We start from the raw sequence: 17,730 nt of genomic DNA, 5'->3' as shown, positions 1-17,730 counted from the left end.
TCTGCAGGTTTATTTCTGTGACCTTAGAGGGCAGTTGTGGTGGGTTGACTTTGGCTAGCTGCCAGACACCCACCCAGCCGCTCTCTCACTCCCCCTCCTCAAGAGGACAGGAGAGAAAATCAGACAGAAAAGCTTGTGGGTCAAGATAAAGACAGGGAGATCACTCACCAATTACCGTCACAGCAAAACAGACTCAACTTGGGGAACATTAATTTAATTTGTTGCCAATTAAAATACAGTTGGAGGGTGAGAAATAAAGAGGAAAACTGAAATACCTTTCCTGCATCCCTGCCTTCTTCCAAGGCTCACCTTCACTCCTTCGTTCCTGACTCTTCCACCTCTTCTGCTGCTGAGGGGCACAGGGGAATGAGGAATGGGGACTGCAGTCAGTCCATAACAGCTCTTCTCTGCTGCTTCTTCCACCTCTTGCTGTTCCCCTGCTCCAGCATGGGTCCTTCCCAGGAGATACAGTCTTTCACTAACTGCTCCAGCGTGAGTCCTTCCAAGGGCTGCAGGGGAATCTCTGCTCCAGCACCTGGAGCACCTCCAGCATCTCCAGCACCTCCTCCCCCCAGTTCTTCACTGACCTTGGTGTTCACAGGGTTATTTCTCACACTTTTTTTTTCCTCCCTCATTCCTCTTCTCCACAACTGCTATGCAGTGTTTTTCACCCTTACTTAAAAATGTTTTCCATATGGCACCATCTTGGCTGAGGGACTAAGCCATTTTAAATGGATTCAAGTACTTTCAAATGTGTAAAAATATGGGGGTTTATTTCTTGTTCTAACTTAGAGACCTGGCTGCAAGAAACTGCTTGGTAGGTGAAAGCAACATTTTGAAAATAAGCGATTTTGGAATGTCTCGGCAAGAGGATGATGGCGTGTACTCATCGTCAGGCCTAAAGCAGATTCCTATCAAGTGGACTGCTCCAGAAGCTCTCAACTATGGTAAGGACATATCTGTATCTTCTTAAAAAAAAAAAATCAAAAGTAGCATAAGGAGCACCAGGACTACACCGTGGGCAATATTTGAGTATATATACATATTCCTCGTGCCCAGTTCAAATAAGCAATGTTTATAATAGTTTTAATATTTCAGTCTTATTTAAGTTATGTATAAAATACTGTTTTGCCTTCAAAGAGAATAATGCAGCAACATCAAAATTGATATTATGCAGCAATAAAATAATGCTTTGGTTATGTTGCTGACTCATTCTAGTAGAGTACCTAGTCAGTCATCTAAATCATAATAGTTAGCAAAATGAATGGCAAGTTCTGCATATTTATGGCAGTGATTATTCTAGCACCACTTTGAAAATGGGAGAAAGTGTTAACATACTACAAGACTCTGTTAGATAAATCATTGCATTGGAGAAAAGTAGTCACTGATTTACATTTTTTTATCTGCAGCTTTTCTTTACCTGCATTTTTATATATTGCGAGGCTGTTATCTTGGGGAAAAAAATCCATTATTTCTGATTGAGGGAAGTGGTCCATACTATGTCCAGAACAGAAATGGAAGCTGCTGTATTTAGCTTTTTAGCTTATATGAAACAAGAAAAGTGAGTTCTTCTAAGTAAAGGGGGCTGTGAAGAAGCAGCGTATTAAATAAACGATGCCATATTTTGGATGTGGTTCTCTCAACCAGTTCTTTAGTTGAGTACTTGGAAAAAAAAAAGTTCTAAATTCTTCATTTGATGTGTCTATTAATATTTCTGCCATCTCTTAAAGCTTTTTTTTAAGATCATGCATTGGAGATCATAAGTTTGTGACTTATGGTTGATAGCACAACGCTTCCTCTCATTACCGTTTTTGCAGGAGTTAATGGCATAACACAATAAAGCAGATCTTCCCTTTGGAAAGCTAATAATAAATTTAGTTACAGTATCCTGTATTGTCAATTATTCTATGAGGTGTTAGTGTTGCTGGCATCACTGGGGAACACACTTTTGTATTTTGTGTGTTTGTTCCACTATAAAAGGTGTTTTGAATTTTTATTTTTGTTATTTCAAAAATGTGTACAGTTTATTTGATATATAATGGCAACCTATCCTTCATAGCTGTATGCAGTCCAGTAGAATACATTAAGGAGGAAACAGGCTCTTGTGACAACACCTTCACTTTGTACTATTGAGTCTTTTTTCTGCATAGTACAGGAGAGGAGAGGATAGTTGATTAACATCTACTTACTTTGTGTTTCCTAAAATGCATACATATTCAAGGAGATTTAAGTGGGTTTGTGTAGTGTTTGGAAAATAAGCTTTCTCAAACCTTTGTGAATGTGTGCAGCAGTCTAATATTCAACTTTCAAAATGTCATAGAAGGCTTCTGTGTGTTTTTGAAGGATTGTTTTTTCCACTCCCTTGAAAGATGTGAGTAAAAAGAATTCGTTTGTGTTTTACCATTTACCATCCTAATAATGTGGTCATAAGTATTGCATTAATTTGTGTAGGTAAGGCTTAAGGTATTTAAGGATATCAAAGTGAAATAGAAGTAAATCTGCAATATTTCAAAACTAGTTGGCAACAACTGTTCATGCTGGTTCTTAATGGCAAGATTTAAAGGTTGGAAGAAAATGAGGGATAGAGTGATTTGGCTATTACATGAATGATACAGTGCTTAAGAAACTATGTGAAAGTTCATTTTTTAGTTACTTCTGTATTCACTGTATATGACAATGGCAGTCAAAAAAAAATTAAATTGAAAAAACACAAGTTGTGAAGTCTAGAAATCAGATTAGGGCAAATGGAATGGTTAGGGAGTTGTGTCTGAAGTCATAAGCGAAATCTTGATGCTACTGGAGCTTGGGGGAAATTGAAGGTTTGGTTCAGAGGGTGCTATTCAGTGCCATTTCATACAGTTATTTTTGCTTGGAGCAATACGATTTCCATCACTTCCAGCAAGTAGAAAAAAATGTTTGAAAAGCTCCTAATAAAATTACATATTTAGGCCAAGTGCAGGGTATTTTTGCTTCCTGTTCTCTTGAAATTAAAATCCACATTTAATATGTATATTTTTCCAGTACAACATTTTGAGTTGTTTGTCATGTTAATAAATTACTGTGTGGAGGGGTTTTTTTGTGAATGAACACGCCTTTTTTTTTCCCAGATAATGTCATAGTGGAAGAGATATTTAACTGTGAAGAACTTGTACTTTCTTTAAAAAAAAACTAATCACCTATCTTGTATCTACTGAATGATTTCAATGAAAAGCGTTAAATTACTGGATGCCAAACTCTGAAGAGAGTTGATACATAGACAAGAAAACTAATCTTACTACAAAGAGCATAGTGAATGTACATAATTGCCATCTATGAGGCACACAAGCTAATGTAGTGCAGCTGGACGTGATACTTAGTTTAACAGTAAACTGAACTTTCTGACGTCAGAACAGATGTCATATCACCAACTGTAACTATAATTTACATGTATTTTCCTTTTTTCTAGTCAGAAGTGGCTTAGTTTGGTTTGTTTAATGACTAGAGATGAACAAACAATACATTCACAAGCATATGTATATTTTAAAGAATAAAGACACATATATACAATGTAATAGTATGGAACAAAGAAAAACAGTGGTGAAAAATGTTGAAAGTAATGTTGAAAATGGATTTTTAAGGTAACATTTTCACAGTTCATGCTGCAAGGGGCTAGGAGCCTTAACTTTCTGATGTGAATCCATCCCTCTTAATGCGAATTCATCAGGGACAATAGAAATACCTGCTCCAAGATCTCTCCTTGTTCCATAATATAAAGCTTTCATTACACAAAGACGTTTGGAATTCAATTATGTATCAATTATCTATTTTGCTATCTCTGAAGCATCGTTGAAGGTAATGGAACCAGCAGGCCAGATTTTTTTTTCTTTTTCTTTAACTGATTGGGTGCATCAGTTCTTCAGGGTCCAAATTAAACAAGTTGAAGCAACTATACTTTCATTTTCAGAGAACAATTTCTCAAAGTGTGAAAACTAGACCCTCTTCACAGTTACAACCTATGTTGATGGTAGCTCCTCTCAGAATACTCATTGCCTGCTATATTAGGGAACTGGGAAAGGTAATGTTTTAAAAGCATTTTTTGAATTGAAAGTGATTATAAATAAGCGGGGAGGAGGGAACCTGAGATTTTTCTGTCCTTTTGTATTAAAAGAAAAAAATATTTTTGTGCATTTAAGAAGGAAAGAAATTTTTAACTTGCATGAAAAATAACTGGCATGGTAAGATCTGTCAAATTGTAGAACTTTTAAGTTAGTTTAGATTATTCCTAGGTACTGACCTTAAAATAATTTGTTTATCATTTGAAATACAGGAGACTATGATATCTGCAGAATGTCTTATGAGTAGCTACAGCTTTGTTCTGCTTAAAGTTTGCCAATGTAACACTTTACCTTTACAGAAAATTTGGGGCCATAATTATCTGAAACATTAATTTCTCTGTACGTTAAGCTGAGGGTTTTCTCTCCTTTTCTTAGGGAGATACACATCTGAGAGTGATGTATGGAGCTTTGGAATCCTTTTGTGGGAGACCTTCAGTTTAGGAGTATGTCCGTACCCTGGAATGACCAACCAACAAGCCCGAGAACAAGTCGAGAAAGGTAGTTATTTGTAGGCAGTGAAAGAAATGCTGTATAGATCCATAAGGATGTAGTACATACAGTATAAAATAGCAAAGAAATCACATATGAGTCATCCAGCAACTTTAGCAAAAATATTATGAGATTTTTTTGATTGCTGAATCCAGCTTTCTGGGAGGAGTAGCGTGATATATATACTTCTTGAAAAAAAGGAATATACTGACCAGTGACTTAAGGACAGAAGACTTATAGCATGCTGACTTTCGTTGTTGCAGAACTAAAAGGTGAGATGGAGAGAAGGGATTTACTGCTGTGCAAAGCAGAGGCTTGACCAGAATGAAATATTTAAGATTATGCTAATGCAGGTATAAATATTCTAAACTGTCAAAAGAAAAAATCATTCCATCTTCTCTATTAAAACATTTCAGACAAAAATTTAGCAATTATGGTGGAGAATGGTAAGCTAGTTGAGTGTTGAAGGCCACATTTCTCTTTTACAAAATAATCAAAAGGCAAATAAGTGTGAGCAGGATTTCAGGACTTCGATTTATTTTCATCATCTTTAGTGGTGTTTCAGAACTGTTCCTCCTCTACATAGTACTATGGTGTAATTCATAAACAGGTTCTAAGCTAGTAAAACTGCTAAATGATTTAAAAAAAAAAAACAAACTAGTTTGCTGATTTGTACAGAATGCCAGTGTTTGTTAGAAGCACTGTAGATGACCATCAAAGTTTCTCCTTAAAAGGCCAAATCAAAAAATCCGACGTTTTCCAGAGCAGAGGAGTGTTTGTAAAAACAAGTCATACTACCTAAGTACTGAGATTCTGTTTTAATCCACTGAGAATAATAATCTCTTGAAATTGATAAAATTCAAAGATTTAGAAGTATGTTTATGCTTTTTCAGCTATTTATACTGTGGGTAAAATAGTCCTGTTGGCCCATCAGCAATAATTTTTTTTTTAATGGAATTTTCATTTCTTTTATCAGCCTGTTTTCTTGGTTTTCAGTATATAATAGCTCTTCTGTTAGGATAGTCAGTTAAGACACTCCAGATTCTCTTCCTGATCTTATCTATCTCAATTACTGAATCAGTTAGAGCCCTCAGTGAATTTTGTCACTTGAGTGCTTGCTTTAGACCAGGATAATTTCAATTCTAAATAACTATACAGAATTACTTTACTTTAAGGACAAAAAGTAGTTGCTGCTCTCACTGTTTTGAGGAACTAGTTTCTAGGGGAAAACTTTGTGACGGAAAGGATTTTTAGATAGTTTCATAATATCTTGTCTGTAAGTGTCCTAGAGCCCAGCCATTCTCCTTTGAAGTTACATGCATTAATACAGCACCTAGAGCAGATGCATGCAATATAAAAAAGGAAGAATATTTCTCAGATTTACCTATTGTATGAGGCCAGTGTCATTTATACTCTGCTTTAGAAAGAGACATGCAGAGACCTGTGCAGTAAGTCTGGAGTCGTGGAGCTGCATATAGCTGTAGAGTCCTATGTGCCAACTCACTTTACTGTCTACTGCCTGTCATTTTCTCGGAGAGCTACATATGGTAAACAATTCATAGAATCACAATCACAGAATGGCTGAGGTCTGCAAGGACCTCTGGATATCATCTGGTCGAACACCTTGCTCAAGCAGGACCATCTAGAGCCAGGTGCCCAGGACCATTCCCAGATGGCTTTTGAATATCTCCAAGGATGGAGACTCCACCACCTCCCTGGGCAATCTGTGCCAGTGCTTGGTCACCCTCACAGTGAAAAGTTGTTTCCTGATGTTGAGAGGGAACCTCCTGTGTTTCAGTGTGTGCCCATTGCCTCGCGTCCTGTTACTGGGCACCACTAAAAAGAGCCTGGCTCTGTCCTTTTTGCAATCTCCCTTCAGGTATTTATATACATTGACAAGATCCCCCTGAACTTTCTCTGCTCCAGGCTGAACAGTCCCAGCTCTCTCAGCCTTTCCTCACGTGAGAGCTGCTCCAGTCCCTTCATCATCTTGGTGGCCCTTCATGGGATTCTCTCCAGTGTGTCCATGTCTCTCTTATACTGGGGAGCCCAGAGCTGGACCCAGCATTCCAGGTGTGGCCTCGTCAGTGCTGAACAGAGGGGACAGATCATCTCCCTTGACCTGCTGGCAACACTTCTTTTAATGTAGCCCAGGATACAATTAGTCGTCTTTGCTGCAAGAACACATTGCTGGTGCATGTTCAACCCTTGGTGTCCACCAGGATGCCCAGGTCCCTTGCCTGCCAAGCTCCTTTCCAGCTGGGCGGCCACCAGCATGTACTGGTGCCTGGGGTTGTTCCTCCCCAGGTGCAGGACTTTGCACTTCCCCTTGTTGAATTGCATGAAGCTCCTGTCAGACCATTTCTCCAGCCTGTCCAGGTCCCTCTGAATGGTGCATGACCCTCTGGTGTATTGGCCCCTCTTCCCAGTTTGGTGTCATCTGCAAATGTGCTGAGATGCACTCTGCCCCATCATCTAGCTCATTAATGAAGATGTGAAATGGGATTGAACTCAGTATTGACCCCTGGGGTACACCGGTAGTTAGTGGCCTCCAACTAGACTTTGTGCCACTCATCAGCTCCCTCTGGGACTCACCATTCAGCCAGTTTTCAATCCATGTCACTGTCTGCTCATCTAGCCCATATTTCAACAGCTTCTTCATGAGGATCTTACAGGAGGCAGTTTCGAAAGGCTTACTGAAATCCCCTCATCTACAGGCCAGTCCTTTCATCATAGAATTTTCTCAAGTTGGTCAAGCATGACTTGCCCTCAGTGAATCCATGCTGACTACTCCTAATGACTTTCTTATCCTTCCTGTGCCTGGAAATGGTTTCCAGGATTAGCTGTACCATCACTTTCCCAGGGATCAAGGTGAGGCTGACCAGCCTGCACCTCCCTGGGTCCTCCTTGAAGACAAGAGTGATATTTTCTTTACTCCAGTCTTCAGGCACTTCTCCCGGTCACCGTGATGGATGAAAGGTTATTGAGAGTGGCCTTGCAGTGACATCAGCCAGCTCCCTCAGCACTCATGGGTGCATCCCATCAGGGCCCATGGACTTATGTATGTCCATTTTGCTTAAGTATTCCCTGACCAGATCCTCTTCCACCAAGGGCACATCTTCCTTGCTCCAGACTTTCTCCCTGGTCTTTGGGCCTGGGATTCCTGAAGGCCGGTCTTTCTAGTCAAGACTGAGGTAAAGAAGGCATTCAGTAGCTCAGCCTTTTCCATGTCCTGTGTCACCAGGTGCCCCACCTCATTCAGCAGTGGGCCCACATTTTCCCTAGCCTTCCTTTTGTCACCTACATACTTAAAGAAGCCCTTCTTGTTGTCTTTGACATCCCTCCCCAGATTCAATCCCATTTGGGCTTTAGCTTTCCTAACTTCATCCCTGGATGCTCAGACAATGGTTCTGTATTGCTCCCACATTACCTGTTTTTGTGTTTGAATTTGTCCAGGAGCTCCTTGTTCATCCATGCAGTCCTCCTGGCATTTTTGCCTGACTTCCTACTCATTGGGAAGTTGCCTTCGTTGCTGTGAGTACATCTCTTTGGTCCAGGATATGGATGATATGCTGGAACCCCCACTTTTCTGTGGCTTCTGAATGATTAGCTGGTAATTTACTTAACTGATTGTTCATTCTTCTGCTCATCACCAAGTAAGAGGCCTCCTTCAGTTGATGGCTGCAGACAGGTGTGGAATGCTACTGCCTATCTAAGCAAACCAGAAGAGTAAGAGAGTTAAGATGATGGGAAAACATAAAAGTTAAGAAAACAGGAGGGAGGAAAAATAAACAGATAAAGTGCAAGTGGGAAGGGAACTTCTTAAAGAGACAAAAAAGGGAAGAGGCATGAGAATAAAAATTGATCCATTTTGAAAAAGAGCAAAGAAATTTACTCCTGTCTTAATGTTTATTATTGATTTCCTTAGTGGGGGGAAAAAAGGGAACACAAAACCTAGAGGGTAGCTACTTCCTAAGATACAGGAAACAAACCTGTGCAGGTTGCTGCCCTTAGAGAAGCATACTGACAATTTACAATGGCCAACTTAAATGTCATTGGTACTTGAGCTTTGAATAGTTTAATAATTACCTATCTTGTGTGGGTTATATATTAAGACTTTCCTCATATTACCCTGAAGATCTTTTTTAATGCAACAATCTTGAACTTCACTCTTTTCTTTTTAGATTTGTCAATATGCATCCGTTTTCAATGCTAAGCATTTTACCCTTTTTTTTGTGAACCAGGCTACCGAATGTCAGCACCACAAAAATGTCCAGAAGAAATACATAAAATAATGCAGAGGTGCTGGGACTACAAACCAGAAAACCGGCCAAAATTCAGTGAGATTCAGAAAGACCTGTCTTCAATCAAAAAGAAAGTGACATAGTGATAAACAAGTGCCAAACTCAATGTGTGGGACTTTATTTTCCAGTGAAGTAATTTTTTCCCCTCAAACACTATATGTTTATACAACATTATTTGCAATATTCTTCTAGGATTACTTTGAAATTAACTGTTTTTTATATACATGTGTACCATCTTGAATGATGTCTACACCTGCATTAAAGACATATACTGCGAAATGCTATATATCCAGTCACAGTGATATTGTCATTTAGGTTACATGTAAATAGAAAAGCACATACTATAGATTTAAGGGACTGTGGCTTCTATCTATTTTACAGCAAGTAACTGCTAGTGACATTTTTCAGAGGTTTTCTACTTTAAGCTGTGTTCTCACTCTGCTATCCCTGTCCCGTATGTCAACACCAGCAGCACTCTAATATGGTGACTGTCATACATGTTGGCCTTAAAACTGAAGACTGTTTTGACAAGTATTCCAACTAGAAACTTTTATATTTTTAAATTCTTCCTGCAACTGATATTTTTAAATGTTATTTTGTTTTAAGGATGAAGGTCAGTTAGATTCTGGATGCAAATGTGGCTACCAAACAGTAAAATCCAGAATTCTCTTTTGCAGAAAATGGAGTTACTTGTGCATTTTTTACCATACTGTAGTAAACACTTCTGACTTTTGATGTGATTTACTTAAGCCATGCCTTTTCTTCCTACAAAGCCATCAGAATTCAGTAATATGTCTCCTTTACAGTTACCTATGTTTATTTAAGAAACAAAAAAAGCAGTATCAAGTCTTGACTACACGTGAAGAAATACTGCAAATCATTTGCCTTCCAAAGAATATGTAAAAGCAGTAGGCCAACAGAATGAAGTTTACTAATGATAGCAGCAGATAACAAAAATCATTGATCTTAGAGAATTTAAAGAATGTGAATTACTAGATTTGCTTTTGATCCTGATTTTTTTCCTTAAATTGGTAGTAATTCTCAGAATGCAGCTGGAGCCTACAAAAGTGTATGCTAAGCAAAAGTACATTCCATGCATAATGTCCAAAGGAAAATAGTACTTCTGTATGGCATAAGGAAATTGTTCAAGAAACCAAAATAAAGAAGTATTTTTAAAGCCTCTGACAGGCTGAGCAAGGCAGAGTAGAAATACTAACCTTCTAACTTTTTTAAATCATTGCAATCAGATTTCAGAAGACTGAGGACAGGCAAGTTTTAAATGTCACCAGGAATAAAAACCTTCTATATATAAAAAAAAAATCCACCAGAAAGAATAAAAACTTACTAGATAGGGGAGGGAGGAAAGGAACAGTTTGTTACTCTGGCTCTGGATCCTCTTTGCAGCTGGAATAATTTTCTAGGGCCCTACATAGAAATAGGAACAAGTATCCTGGTCTGAGTTCCAGAGTTAAGGTGTTTAAAATTTTTCTAAGAATTAACTACAATTTTTCAGATCAAGGGATGCCAATTGCTGCTAATGCAAGTAAGAAACAGGAACTGTAAGTAACACAGCATCTGGAATGTTAATTAGGATTATTTTATTGTTACAGTGGAATTGAAAGTCAGTGAAGTCAGTGGCTACATTATGTTTTTATTTCTGTTCAGGTGGCTTTTCTATTGTCCACATTTTTGCTCTAAAGTGTATTTATAGTAGTACTGAGTGGTAATGTTTAAGGGCTATGTGTGACCAAAATATGTGTAGTCTAGAAGAGTTTGTCTGTTACATTGGAGTTAGTGTCCAAATAAAACAATGAATGATCGTGCTGGAGCACATCACCTGCATTTGAGGTGGAACTGTCAGCATCCAAGTATAAGGAATGGTGAGTGCTTCTTGCATTTCTTAAGTGATTTTTTTCGTGGAGCTAAGGAAGCATATACATACCCATGAAGGTATAGTGCTTGGAGAACTTGGTGGCATAAATTTAAACTTCCTTATAAGCATACTGGATATATTTACTTACTTCTGTACTTCCAAGTAGCCCAAAGATATTTTTCAAGAGCAATGGGAAACATTCTTCTTAGTTTGTATGCTTTTAAGTAGTACACAAATTATGTGCCTTAATTTGCTAGTATGCTAATGCAAATGCAAGTGTACTAAGATTTAAGGAATGTTCCACAATCATTTGGAAAAATCCAAGATTCGACCAACTGCAGGTCCTTATGTATGCATCACTAAAGTCTGCAAGTAAGGATAAAGGTGTCTCCTGTGTCAGCGTTCATAGCTTCTCTGGACAGTTAATATTCTTCTTCTATGAAGGAGATTAACTGTTTCTTTGCTATATGCCCTCTTGACGGCAAAGAAATATTTTTTTATTTTTATAAAATAAAATACTGTTTTATTTGTCTTAAATTAACAGGTCACCATCCTGACTCTCATGTAATGATAAAAATTGTACTCATATTTTATTCTGAAATAGTTAACATTTGTAATTATTATCACACTTCTGTTTAAATTTAAAGACCTTTTTAAACATGGGATTTCTACAGCAGCAAGAACATTTATTATTATTCCTGAAGTAGGCATGAGTTCAGTTAAAAAATAATTCCTCTTTGGGAGAATACCAGAATGAGTTTATAACTATAGAATAAATTTAAACACAGGTATATGCCTCTTCAATTATTTAATTATTGCAGTTGTACAATTTAGGAAGTGCAATCCGTACCTATAGATACTGGTTTTAAGTTTTTGTAAACTTCTCACAGGGGAGTTCACAAATCAACCTGCTATACAATGAAATTTAAAAGAAAGACATGGTATTCAAGAACCAAAGCTACCATATCTGCTTTCTGTGGACTTTTGATTACTTAGTCTTGCAGTATTCATAGGTTAGCCATATACTGGTCATTTGGTTCATGTACTGTGTTTATCCTAGAGAACTTAGAAAAAAGTTAAGACTTGGTCTCTTTTGCAAGTGTAGTGTTTCAGGTAGGTTCTTACACAAGCACTGTCCCAACCACGGGGAGCCTGAGGGAATCCTGAATTTTTTACACTGTTAAATGGGAGAAACTCTGAATACTGTTAAAGGTTAGGTAGAAATACCTCAGCCATCTTACATGAGATGGACTTCAACAGGTTATCTGTTATTTTCCTCTTTTTCCAAGGAATTGCATTCATCATTTTAAGAAAGATTGTCTTGAGGGCATCCTTAGGTTTTTTCAGTAGAAATTAAGCACACATGTTAGCTTCAGAGTTCAGTCGTCAGTGAAACCATGAGGATTCCTAAGCATTTCAATTTTATGGAAAGTAAAATAGTGACAAGTGTCTTGTCTGAAAACAAACCTTGCTTCAACAAAGTGTGACCTTGCAGAGTCAGCATCCTACCAAGACATTCTTCTTGAAATGTACATTTTCATTAGTTTCTGATGAAACCAATGCGCTAGTTTTTCATTTAGCAACTACAGTTATATTGCATTTCTTCTTAACAAAAATCCGCCTTTTTGCAGAGTTGCCTAAAATTTTTATTAGAAGTTGTTATAGGAACATGTATCACCAGAAAGCTATCAGTAAGAACTGCAGTTTGTAAAGTAGGCCTGATCTTATTGATGAGAAACAGAAAACTGGCTAAGGAAATAATAGATTATTCATACTTTACTTAAATATTTTTTCATCCATGTCTTTGACCCCCTGTTATGCTTACTCAAATCCCACGAGCACATCACTAAAACTACTGCACATCACTAAAACCGACTATGAAGTTATCCGTTTGTTATCTCTTATAACTATTTTGTTATCTCTTTTGCACCTATTGTGAAGATACTGAAGAAAAAAACACTTTCCTGAGGTTACCAGCTCTCAGAAACAGTTAAAAATGTCATCGTCGTCGTCCCCCCCCCCAAATTTTCCCAGATGTGCTGCTGCATGGATATTAACAATAGTGATTAACTACTAGCCCTGTTTCCATTATTCTTGCTGTCATGTCCTCTAAATGGCAGTGCCACTGATGCACTAGAAACAGCGAAATATTTGAAGAGACGAGTTAGTGTGTAAATAGTGTCATCAAACATGATATTCAAGAGTAGTGGTTCTGAAAATGGCTGGTTGTCACAAGTAATAATAACTCATTATAAAGATGGAATAAAAAGAAAGAGACTAATTGAGAGAATCCACTTTCTATAACAGCTGTCCTGTTTGTAGGCAATAGGAATGTTTGTTATGCCAGTGCACTTGGATTTGTAACATTTTTATGACTGAGCATAAAATAGTTTGCTATTAAAAGAAGAGTTCACCAACTAATTTTTTTTTCCTGAAGCACAAAAGGACATGTGATATTGATGGAAGCATTCTTGCTAGGCAAGTCAGGATATGTGGAGGGAAGAATACGGAGGGAAGAATAACCCTACCACCAACCAAGGTACATGTTTTTTTCTTCTTAGAATCATATTCATGCAGTCCTTCACTTTCAGGAATACAGGACTTTAATTAGTAATTAGAAAGTACAAGGCAAGTCCAGTATTCCTGAAGTTCCAAACAACTATGAGTTTTTTTAAGAGTGATCTGGTAAATTTGGAACATCAGCTTTATTAAAAATGTTTTCTTCTAGTTTCCTTCTGCAGATTTACTTTAAAAAAGGAGTCCTTAAACAATCATCAGTAACATCTTATAAGAAAAATGCATCAACCTCAGAAACCTATCAAGCTTCTTTAAGAGTAACTTCAGTAAAGAATATTTTTTGTAATCTTGTACTAGAATTCCCCCAGGATATCTTTCCTTTCTAAAAAACTAAAAAAAAACCCCAACCAAACAAAAAAAAACCCAAAACCCCCTTAAAAAGCTGAAAGCTCCAAGTTGAAACAGAAGAATCCTTTCACTTGTCACATTCTGAACAGTCTTTCAAGTATTGCCACAGGTTCTTTCCTGAAACCGATAATGCACTTGTGATTTCCAGCTCTTACATACTTTTCAGCATTGCATATTAGTGCATTATTAGCACCCAACTTTACTTTCAGACCAAGGAAGGAGAAGACTTTCTCACTGAAATGTACACTAGGTTCTGCCTGGTAGCTCCCACATTTTCCTTTACTTCCACATTCAGTCACCAGAGTTATTGTGTTCATTATAATAAGCACCACATAGAACAGGAGCTGGAAGCTAGACATTTTCTTTAAATCAGCAGCTAATCCCCCAAAATTTCACAGCTTTGACTCTAGAAGCCAGCTTGGTTTTAGTTCTCTGTCAAATAAGCAAAAGCAATTTCTATATTTCAGCCTTACTACTAATCTATAAAACAGGAAGGTTCACAGATACATTTACTGTTCTTTCCAAGGAAATGCTGCCTCCACCAATAACCGTAAGTTACCCTTATGTCCCTGTGACCTCTCTCTGTCTCTTTGACATAAAATTCTAAATGGAATATATATCCAGGTGTAGAACTTGGGTGTTAGCTCTGAGTTGTTTCATTTTCAGGAAGTTGTGTATTATTAGCTGTTTTAGAACACCGTTTTCTCAGACATCATCTAGGCAGGACTGAAATTAGAATTTTCAGATGGTTTGAGTTTGGTTTTTTGTGAGATGAAGGACTAATTAGATTGCTTAGGTACATGCATTGTTATTTTGCAGGCGTTTCAGATTATAGCTATAAGAGAGTAGTTAATTTATAGATCTCAGTTTATGTATGCCTTCTCTAAATCAAAAACTGTTAGCCATGCTTATAAAAAATGGATAAATAAAGCCCTCAAATATAGTTGACTGAAGTCATAAAGTGAAAACATAGAAGAGCCATGAACCACATTCTTTCTTCCTCTGTCCTCCCAGAATTGAATGCTTTGTAAATAAAACTTGCAATAACTGGCTTTGTGTTTATAGATAAATACGACCTGTGAACCAGTATGATAGCCTAGGACTTACATTGCTACTAGCAAAGAAGGCTTGGAAAAAAGTGTCCCTAAATTGCTACTGTTTAGAACGGTCATCTAGTTTTAGAACTACAAATGTTTACAGATAAGAACATAACTTAAGTTTTGTGAGTATGGTAAGAGAGACAGCGCATGCTTCTCCATTGAAACCCTTCATCAATTTAGGGCAATTATGATTTTTAAAAGAAAAATCAGATTGCTTAGCAATTCCTTCTAGGTTACACGTGTTGAAAGTATGAGCCAGAAGTTTCCACCACTAAAAAAAGATCCACACTGTCAGCTCAGTCTTTCTCAACATATGAAGAATTCCATAATTGTTAAATGCAGCAGCAATACAAAATCCTTTGACTACTGATATGTAAACTACTTCACTCTGATCTTTTGCTTCAATTATTAAAGAACCTTTCTGCTCTTTAAAAAGGGTTGCAGTAAGCTTACAGTTCTAGCTGAGCTCTGCTGTAATAATCTGGCCTGTTGCAACTCCCATCTGATGGCTCCGTGTACCACAGATACACACCCTTTCACTTAGTTCAAAAAAGTTACTCTTGTGACAGAAAAGTTCAAATACATCCCTGCCTTTGCTTGACTCAGAAATATTGTAGTGACATTATACCTTGATACCTGTGGCAATGTCTGTGTATGAAAATTGAAGTAACTGAATCAAGGTGTTCACATTGTTCAAATCACGTTTTTAATCAAGTTACAAACCCTAAATATATTGTGAATTGTCCACATTGTAAAAGACATCAGAAAAATAACACTCCTGACTGCCTAGTTTACAATACAGAGCATCCTGCTCCTACTAGGGAACAATATAAAGCTAAATATGCTCCTTGAAAAAGGCATGATTTTGCTGTCAGACCAGATCCAAACAGTATCTTTAAAATTAACAGCAACTTAATTCCAATAAGCTTTGTTGTAAACTTCCTTCTTCTTAACAGACTTTTCCAAATAGTGTTAATATTCATTATTGTCATCCATTTTGCTTTTAGAAATTTGACTTCTGTACATCATATAACATTTACTTACACTGGTATTTATATCCCTACCACCACTGTGAAGTGCTGACACTTGCAGCTTCAGAAGATAAGTCTACAGGGAGCTGATCTTTCACTAGGTGTCTGAATTGATCTGGTTTAATGCATTTTAAGTATCACTGAAGTAATTGTTTCAGTTAAAACCTGTTATACAGTTTGAACAGCAGTATTCCTTGCTCAAGATATCTCTGCAATAGTAACATTTGTATTTGACTTGAAGTCAAGAGGAAGGTAGAACTGTACCTTCCTTCCTCCCTAGTTTATCAGGGAAGGGAACTGCTGAGTTCAAGTAGCCAATTCAGGTGCTGTCAGCGATTCTGATGCGTAGCGTGGATGTAGCCAGGATGCCAAAGAGAAGGTCTTGCCGTCTGCATGGCCCCTCTTTATAATACACCTACGCTTACTACAAGTCACTAATAAATCCACCGGAGACTGGAAGTTTGCTATATCTCTGAGTGTAGCTAATTCCTTAAATCACCTGAAGTTGTAGTGCTTAAGGAGAAATAGTGATATTTTTTTCTTTGTCACGAAATGCAGAAATGTGATATACAATGGGGAGTCTGCATCATTTTCCTTCCTTCCACCTCCTGCTTGGTCATGTCACAGATTCAAAGTCTTCAATAGATGGAACAACTAGAAGAAACATATCTGTTTCTGCTGTTAAGTGTATCATTACCTGTAACTGGCAAGTTAACTTGCTTTCTCCACCAAGCTTCCCACCTAATTTTCACTAAAATGCTAAAAACATGTAATAGGAAAAAACTTATGATATAGGCTCATCACACAGGACACAAAAGGCAGGCAGGCTCCTGCAAAGAAATTCTGAGGGCTGGAAGCTGACAATACAAACTTGTCTTGTCCCTTCTGTTCAAGGAGTGTGTAGTTATATGCATGTTCAAATGACTTCCAGAGATGAAACCTGGACTAAGATTGGTAGGACTGTTGTTTTTTCAGTTGCATGTGTTACTTTTCCTTTGTATAATTGTAAGCATTTGGAAATGGAGGAGGGGTGTTGGGGAAAGAGGGAAGGTTGGTTCACTGACCTGCTAGCACATGCAAGACTTTTGACACCAGTAACATTGAGTGGGGCGCAGATACTGTTTGCAAACGTGTTTAGATTTCTATTCAGTTTTGTGCCAAAGTATGCACCAGCAAGTTTAATACCAGGTAAAGCACCTTTTATACTCTTTGTTGTTTAAAAATAATATATTTGTGAAACAGATCGATAATACATAACACTGGAAATGGGTGCTTCTTCCCAAAAGTACACATGTAAAAAAAAAAAAAAAGAAACAACATTTGTGAGTTTATCTGGCTTTTAAGCAAGTCTGAAAATGATAACTATGTAATACAGTTGCCAGTTGTCTGTCCTTTATAATTTTAAATAGATCTGCATTTTAACTTTATTTATTTGCCAATTTTTTTATATACTTTAAAGTTACACTTTTGAACTCAAGCTAACTTTTTATTTTCCTAGGCTGTTACAAAACAGAATTTCAGTATTCTTGTAAACTGCAGACCATTTTTGAATAGTCCTTTGTCTTTTCCTATGGACCAGTTACCACTAATGAGTCTGCAGTCTCCTTTTTACTGTACTCTTCCAATAAATGTAAAATATTTGTATCAAGCTGTCTCATTTTATTTGGTATTTACAGGTTGTGTTTATTCACTTGCTTCTGTAATCAAGTGGAAAATCGACTCTAGTAACATTGCTCTTGGGAATGGCTACAATTCAAAATACTCTATTTCGCAAAGAAAAAAAATCAATTTTATTTCAATTTTTCTGGCAATTTCTGGAGTTAATATCTGTGGGATCCTCACTCACAGTTTGGCTGTCACTTTTGTTTACCTTTTGTATATCAGAAGGTCTTGAAAGAAGGAGTAACCTAGCGG

At 37.3% G+C, this 17,730-nt stretch overlaps 1 protein-coding gene across 5 annotated transcripts in view; it reads left to right on the top strand.

The window, feature by feature from the left end:
* Positions 1–17,464, top strand: part of FER (FER tyrosine kinase) — a 202,338-nt gene extending 184,874 nt beyond the window's left edge. For 4 of the 5 annotated variants that reach the window (XM_087741585.1, XM_087741581.1, XM_087741583.1 and 1 more), the window contains 3 exons: positions 793–947; positions 4,470–4,592; positions 8,828–17,464. In XM_087741585.1, coding sequence (XP_087597711.1) covers positions 793–947; positions 4,470–4,592; positions 8,828–8,970 — 421 coding nt within the window. In that variant the 3' untranslated portion in view covers positions 8,971–17,464. The remainder of the gene's footprint in view (positions 1–792; positions 948–4,469; positions 4,593–8,827) is intronic. The other variant, XM_087741584.1, reaches the window with a different exon arrangement.
* Positions 17,465–17,730: the final 266 nt, after the last annotated feature.

Source organism: Nipponia nippon, unplaced genomic scaffold (assembly GCF_047370975.1).
Source record: "Nipponia nippon isolate SJK-2023a ecotype South Korea unplaced genomic scaffold, ASM4737097v1 scaffold_8, whole genome shotgun sequence".
NCBI classification, from domain to species: Eukaryota; Metazoa; Chordata; class Aves; order Pelecaniformes; family Threskiornithidae; genus Nipponia; species Nipponia nippon.
The sequence above is the reverse complement of the archived record's forward strand: the minus strand, read 5'-3'. Positions and strand labels throughout refer to the sequence as shown.